This window comes from Panicum virgatum, chromosome 9K (assembly GCF_016808335.1).
Source record: "Panicum virgatum strain AP13 chromosome 9K, P.virgatum_v5, whole genome shotgun sequence".
Lineage (NCBI taxonomy): Eukaryota > Viridiplantae > Streptophyta > Magnoliopsida > Poales > Poaceae > Panicum > Panicum virgatum.
Window position 1 is genome coordinate 53,077,037 of NC_053144.1, and position 7,191 is coordinate 53,084,227.

The following is a 7,191-nucleotide window of genomic DNA, read 5'->3' on the forward strand; positions in this document are numbered from 1 at the left end:
TTCGGAGAGCCTTTGGGGATCGAGATAGATGCTTGCGATCAAAGGAAGCTTTGCGCCGCCGAGATCAGGACGAGGCAAATAAATTAAACTTTGGCTGCTCCCATGCTCGCGCACATGTGCTTGGTACCAGCTGATACTCCATCCGTGTCCAAGCAAACACACTTGGGCACCGCCGATTGCTGCTTGCCCACCATGGCCGGTGACAAATGGCGGGCCTGGTGTCCGGCAGCAGCGTTCTCTCTTCGATTCTCTAGAGGCTGCGGCGCCCTGTTGCCGGCTTATCTTTCGCCAAGCTTTGTGGACAAGTGTAGCGATATGGTTTGGGTCCTTCTCTGAGTTTTGTCTTCTCGCTCGGATGGCAAACACTTTTCCACGATACCAAACTTAAAGAGGGAGACAACGATATCAAAGGAGAGGAAGAGGGTATGAAATACCACGCCTCTTTCGCGAGGAAAAGCACCAATGATCCCCTTTTTTTTGGGGTAGGGAATATAAGATAAGAAATTTATTGTCAGAAAAATGACGAAAAATATATTTGTCCACAAATAGATTAAATTTTAGATGGAGTTAGACATTTTCACAGACAAAAATAGACTTCTTTCGGTGTGATCTGGCAAAATTCGAGAGGAAGAAATCAAATTTCTCAATCTGGATCCATTTTTGGGCCATAACCTCATGATCGATCTACTACTACAGGCGGAGCCCAAACGAGCAAAGGCCTCCAAAAGCCCAACAGCGCGGCCTTCCTCCACCTCCGGCCCGAATCCGACCACGCCGTTCCCTTAAAACCCGCACGGCCTCGCCTCGCCCACCCCGCGCCCCTTGCCTCCGCGTCTCAAACCCCCTCGCGGTCGCGTTACTTCGGACCTCGGAAGCTTCTGGAGATCCCCACCGCGCCCCTCGAGCCCTAGGAGAAAAAGGTACCGCTCCAATCCGAGAGGCGCTTACGCCCCCGCCTGGATTTCTGATAGAACCCTAGCTTTTGCGAGGAGCCTCGTCTGGTTTGCTCCGCCGAGGTGAGCGCGGCGCCCCCCGCTCCGTCGTCTTCCGTGCCTGGAATCCGGCGCAATGTTTCGGCGCGCGTTTTTTTCCCCCATCGATTTGGTCGTTTTTGTTTCGAGGTACCATAGGGCGCGCTCCAGTCACCATCTTGGAAGCGGATGACGGTTCTTTTTCGAAGTGGAGAACGGATTCGAGTGTTAAAATTGACGAATTTGGGATTTCTAGAGCAGGATTGGTTGTTTGGGAGCCTTGGGGAAGGGCTTTGGATTTTTTTTTGGCCCGGGGGGGGGGTGCGGATGAGGGTGGGATGAAGAACGGGATGTACGCGTGTAGAATTACTGAGTAGGAATGGGAGAAGATACGAAAAAAAATGTTTTCTTGGGTGGTCTGGTGAGCTGCTTCCACCAAAACGCTTGAGGCCTCGTTTGGGAACATAATATGCCCTTCGAATCCATATGTATTGGGAGGGATTGATGTGAAATTAGTCCACTTTGCAGTCCAATCCGCATGCATGGGGAGGGAGTGGGTTTATCCAAACAATACCTAATCGTATTGCCCATACAGAAATACTGTTAGCTGTTTTCTTGTTGTGTTTATGAATTGTCATCCTGGTGTTCATGGTAGATGACATATAATGGACTTATGGACGTGCGTTGTCTGACTTTCGTCAAAAGATTCTAGCTAGGGATGGAGTGGACTCCTTGCATTGTCATCCGCTCGCAAATGATGTAGCCAAACATCATGTTCACCTACAGTTATCAAGGCTCTTACCTTGCATGCTGAAATATGGCTTCTTGCCCAATCCAATTTATTCTTTCGTCTTACCTGTTGTCCAATTTGCTGTTGATGGAACTACTTACAGTCACTAGTGATTACTAACTTTATACTTTGGTGCTGAGCATATTTCTTTTCTGCATGACTTCCATATTTGAAGATCTGATATAAATGCCATGGTTACTATTTTGTCGCTTGTAATGACTCACATTTTTTTTCTTGTTGTCGTTAGATCAGCATGGGAAGAAGGTACGATTACAGCCCCTCACCTCCAAGAGGTTACAGGAGAAGAGCTCGAAGTCCAAGCCCTCATGGTCGTTATGGAGGACGTGCTAGGGACCTCCCAACTAGTCTTCTAGTGAGGAATCTTCGCCGGGATTGTAGGTAAGACCCCCCCTGCTCGTGGACAGCAACAGCATGTTCTTGATGTTGTATTATAACTTTGTGCGCCAATGTGTTTGGTGTTACTGTTTTTTTTCCCTGGTTGTTTGGTGTTACTGTTGATCATGAAATGGCACAATTAGTTTATTACTAAAACCAGAATTTATTAAGGAGAATGGCATTGGCGCATGTGTGGCACTGAAGTGTTGTTGAGCTCTGCTTAGAAATCGTAGTGTGTTCATTTTGCAACTAATAAAATCATGTAGATCATTGTCTTTGTCATACTAGTCTGAAGGAATGCATTGCACGTAGCTGAAAAAATCGGTAATATATGGGTCTACCTACTTTATTCCCAACCTGTCCAGCCTATATCTGAACAATAGAGAGATTGCATTTGCATTTTGCTCTGCAATTTGTCTTCATTAAATGTGTCGCCTCCCTTGTTGTATTCGTAATTCTATGTCTTTTTTTTTTGTTGTTGACTCCTTTTCATGTTTATGAGGCAATTCATTATTATATACCAACAGCAATGTCTTATTCTTCCACGGTACACCCATTTTACATTGTGTCTATTACAAATGCAGGCCTGATGACCTCCGTAGACCATTTGGAAAATTTGGCCGTGTTAAAGATATATACCTTCCAAGGGATTACTACACTGGGTAAGGCACCTTATCTCAACTACCATGAATGTGCATCTCCTGGTGGATGCCTATGTACGATTCGGGAATCTCTCCCTTGGCTGTTTATAGGAAAATAAAGTATATTTGCACCACAGCAGACTTATGATGGATGGCACTTGTTTTTAATATATTAAACCTGTTCTTATCATTTTTTTTTGTTTATATGCAATGTTTCATTGTTTTACATTGAATTGCTTTGCCACCCCCTGAGGTTAACAGTGAAAGTAACTTTTTTGAAGACGCGAGTCTTAAGAGTACTATTGAAGAAAAAGGAAGAAATAGAGGTTTAAGAGATATGCAAGTTATGAAGAGTTTGAAGTCTATCTCTAAACTCTGATGAGTGCAAGGTCAGCAGCATAGTGCCTGCTTTACTGTTGAAATTGATTTGTGTGTATCAACATTGTCGGAAGGAAGAGTTAAACAATTCCTTGGTTTGGTTGCTTTCTGGAGCGTTGCCATTTTTAGAAAATACTAATGTTTGTTTTATATTTCAGGGATCCTCGAGGATTTGGGTTTATCCAATACTTTGATCCTGAGGATGCTGCTGATGCAAAATACCATATGGATGGGCATATGTTTCTTGGAAGGGAAATTACTGTTGTTTTTGCAGAGGAGAACAGAAAGAAGCCTACTGAGATGAGGGCAAGGGAAAGAGTCAAGTAATCTACGTCCCTTTTCATCAATTTTGTAACTGAATACACTATCTATATGCCACAGTTTTAGGAAGCAAAAGCTATAAAAGTTACTCTTTTCCACCTGTGTAGTAGCCGAGGCCGTTCGTATGATCGGAGGTTGCGCTCAAGGTCGCCTGAGTACTCTGTCTCTCCAAGGGGCAGATCGCGGTCCCGCAGCAGAAGCTACTCACCAGCACCTAAGCGAAAGCACCATTCAAGGTACGAGTTGCAAGGCTCCTCATATTATGTTGTCAATTTCGTGTTCTTGATGATCTTATTGATTGATTGACACATTTACCATCTTAACAGGTCCCCATCTCCTAGGGAGAGATCTTTGTCGCGCTCACCAGTGGGCAGCAGATCAAGGAGTGCCAGCCCTGCTGTTAAGTCTCCTCGCAGGGAGAGGTCTCTTTCTGTTAGCCAATGATGATGCATCATCAGGGCTGAGTAGTGCTACATGCATGACGATGTAGTTGCTGGCACACCGAATGGAACCATATATGATCTGGATTCTTTTTGTCACCCTACGCTGGGAGTGCTAAAAACATGTATGGTGTATTTCAAAACATTTGATGAGTGTTTTGAGAATGTAACGTACCTGTTGACTGGGTGCAGAGATTTGAAGTGATTTATGACTCTAGTATGGCACAATACTTTGTTTTCGATTGGCAGTGTTGTTGGAGCAGGTGAGCTCTCCGGAAATGTTGAATATCAGGGGTTTGGATGCGAGTGTTTATCCGCAGTTCTTTGTTGTTTTTTGTGGCGGAAATGGTGGTGTTCCTGAAAATTATCAGCTGGTTTGGGTGTGTGAAGTTTACAAATCCATGTTTCCGTGCCAGCTGTGATATATTTAGCTAGCATTTTTTTCCCCTAGCTGAGCTCTTGTTACGTGTCTTTTGTGTTCGTTTAATTGCTGTTTGACGCAATCAACGTAGCTAGTGTTCTGCTACAATCAGCCAACAATATTTTTCTCTCATATTAAATTAGCACCAGTCACAACTAGCCAACAGTATTTTTTTTCACAACAAATCAGCACTAGTCATAGCCAGCCGAACAGAGTGAATCGTAGTAAGAGTAACTCCAGTAGAGAGAGTAAATAAGAGTAACTCCAGTAGAGAGAGTAAATAAGAGTAACTCCAGTAAAGAGAGTAAATGAGCTGTCATATAGTCGTGGACATCAAAAAACAATTTGGAGGAGCAAATGGGTTGCCATTTTGGTAGGCCTTTCAAATTTTTCCCCCACCCCTAATTTGATGGCCCTCTGTTTGGGCTGTCAACTGTTAGAAGTCCAATTTGCTCAGGCTGCTGGAGTGGAGGCCCATATTTGAGTGCGTAAAATTTAGAAGTGGACTTCTAAATGGATATTTTCTTACCCAAATTTAGCAGCTCTACTGAAATTGCTCTAAGCATTATTTTCAGAATGCTTAATTTGATGGGAATTTACAAGAATTCTGCAGGGAGCAGGCGCAAGAGCTACGGAATCGGGTTTCTTAAAGACTAGTGCCCCCTCCGGCCTTCTCCGCGTTTCACGCCCGCCGTTGCTCCCCGCATCATGCCACGTCATCAAGTTGAGCTCGTACCGGTGGAGCGAAAAAGTAGATGTTCACATATATTTTGATTTCCGTGCATCCTAAACTAAAAATACTCTAATTTACAAATCAGTTATCCAAATTAAATTTCGATTACACCGTTATGGTTCTTGCGACAAGATCTTCAAAACTAGACCACACTTGATTATGTTTAGATGATATTTTTAAAAAAAATATTTTTATTTGTTCTGAAACATTTTCTATTTTGGGAAAATTTTATCCTGTTTTGGAATATTTTATTTGGTTCTGGAACAATTTGTATTTTTGGAATATTTTTAACTCCGACGGATTTATGCGATGGTATGACGGTAGTCGCATATGCTATGAGTAGACACCCCAGGCAGAGGCCTAGGCAAGCTTCGAGGCTCCGGGCATCAGGACCGTAATGTGCTAGACACGGAAGGATGGACCACACAGTCAGCGCGGAACAGGTTCATCTTGGCAGACGAGAGCGGACATAGAGGAAAAAAATACGGCAGCATTCATCCGTGTCGTATGCCCAAGTTCCACCCACACAGATTGATGGGTCCTCAGCTGTGACTACCCCACCTAGAGCGATGGGCAAAAGCAATAGATGGGGCTCAGGGTGCGGTTATATATCACTTCAGATGACATTTCCACCTATCATTATCTGGAGGATATATTAGATACCCATAAAAAAAGAGGATATATTAGATGGACAATCATCAGCCCAACTGCGAAACTGTTTCCATTTTATGATGGGCCGTCATCAGCCCAGCTGCGGAACTGTTTCCATGCGTACTGCGGGATGATAATTTTAGTTGGCGTGACCCACATGCATGTAAATTCAAAATTAAAAAAAACTATAACTATTAAACCAAGCATCCAAATTAAATTTGGATTGCACCATTGTTTTTCTTATGGCAAAATATTTCAAACAAGACCCCAGTTATCTTTGTTTGCATGACATTTTGAAAAAAACATTTTTTACACTAAATAATTAATTTCAGCTATTGGGAATAAATATTTTGTTAAAAAATTAAACATATCGAATAAATAATAATATATTATGAAGAAAATATTAAATATCACAAACATTTAATTGTATATGATAAATAATAGAAAATAATCCAAAAAATTTAGGTACAAAGTGAACAGATGATTGTGCATTTGTAAACACATTAGTTACACATAGATAAATAAATTTATGTGAAGAATAAATACATCTACATTGAAAAAATATATTCTATAAGTATATATACATATGATGAACATCTTAACTCATAAAAGGAAATAAATTATTTCACACCCCAACTTATGAGTCCACAACACAAATAAATTAATATAAATAAGTATGGCTCATTCTCAATTGTGATCAAACAGTTTGATACTATAGTAAAAGTTTTTTTAGATCATAGTAAAAGGTAAGTAAGTATAGATCTACTAATATCTTATAAAAGAAACAAACAAGGTTGATAAAAATTATAACAAAGATAAACAAGGTTGATAAAAATTATAACAAAGATAAATTATATACTCAAACAAAGATTATGTACATGAGATTTATAATGACGAAAGAAAGAAAGAGAGATAATAGATAAATAAACAGATACAAAGGATTGGGGAAAAGAAGGGAAATAGACATAGAAGGAAAGAAATAGAAAAGAGAAGACAAGAGCAAGAGAAATAAGCGAAGGAAGACAATAAATAGAAAAGAACAAGATTTGTTACATTCTTATCACTAATATAGTGTACTCCCTCCATTCTGAAATATAAGTCATTCTGAGAGTGTTTTATTGTGTCCAGATTTATAGAATATTCAATGAATCTGGACATACAGTTTGTCTAGATTCAGAGAATATTCAATGAATCTGGTAAAATGTCAGAATGACTTATATTTTAGAACGGAGGGAGTAGATGTTAATTGGGAACATGCAACTTTATTTTGTAAAATTAATACCTGATCGTCTGCGCTTCTATTCATCATCATAACTCCATCAAAGTTTTTTCCTAGTGCTATTTAAAGTAATTGTAATAAATTGATTATTGAGAATAAGAAAAGGGAAGTATAGGCTTAGCAAAGCACACTATATTAGGGATACCAGATATAATTTTTTACATACTTTT

The 7,191-nt window shown here is 40.6% G+C and overlaps 1 protein-coding gene across 5 annotated transcripts; it reads left to right on the plus strand.

Annotated features, from left to right (window-relative positions):
* The first annotated feature begins 770 nt into the window (after positions 1-770).
* LOC120652228 (serine/arginine-rich SC35-like splicing factor SCL33) lies at positions 771-4,250 on the plus strand. Of its 5 annotated transcripts, none has more exons than XM_039929992.1 (6): positions 771-920; positions 2,009-2,160; positions 2,742-2,819; positions 3,335-3,499; positions 3,605-3,733; positions 3,824-4,250. In XM_039929992.1, exons 2-6 carry the CDS (start codon positions 2,015-2,017, stop codon positions 3,939-3,941), a joined length of 636 nt encoding a protein of 211 aa, XP_039785926.1. In that variant the 5' UTR covers positions 771-920; positions 2,009-2,014; the 3' UTR covers positions 3,942-4,250. The 5 variants fall into 5 exon arrangements, with proteins under 5 accessions (XP_039785926.1, XP_039785930.1, XP_039785928.1 ...); XM_039929996.1 differs by having other exon boundaries at positions 3,608-3,733; XM_039929994.1 differs by having other exon boundaries at positions 783-920; positions 2,014-2,160.
* Positions 4,251-7,191: the final 2,941 nt, after the last annotated feature.

Bases quoted from the DNA above. Each gene is read 5' to 3' on its own strand.
- LOC120652228 (XM_039929992.1), top strand. From the start codon at position 2,015: ATGGGAAGAAGGTACGATTACAGCCCCTCACCTCCAAGAGGTTACAGG. The intron at 2,161-2,741 runs GTAAGACCCCCC...TTACAAATGCAG, and splicing joins AATCTTCGCCGGGATTGTAG to GCCTGATGACCTCCGTAGAC. The intron at 2,820-3,334 runs GTAAGGCACCTT...TTTATATTTCAG, and splicing joins CCAAGGGATTACTACACTGG to GGATCCTCGAGGATTTGGGT.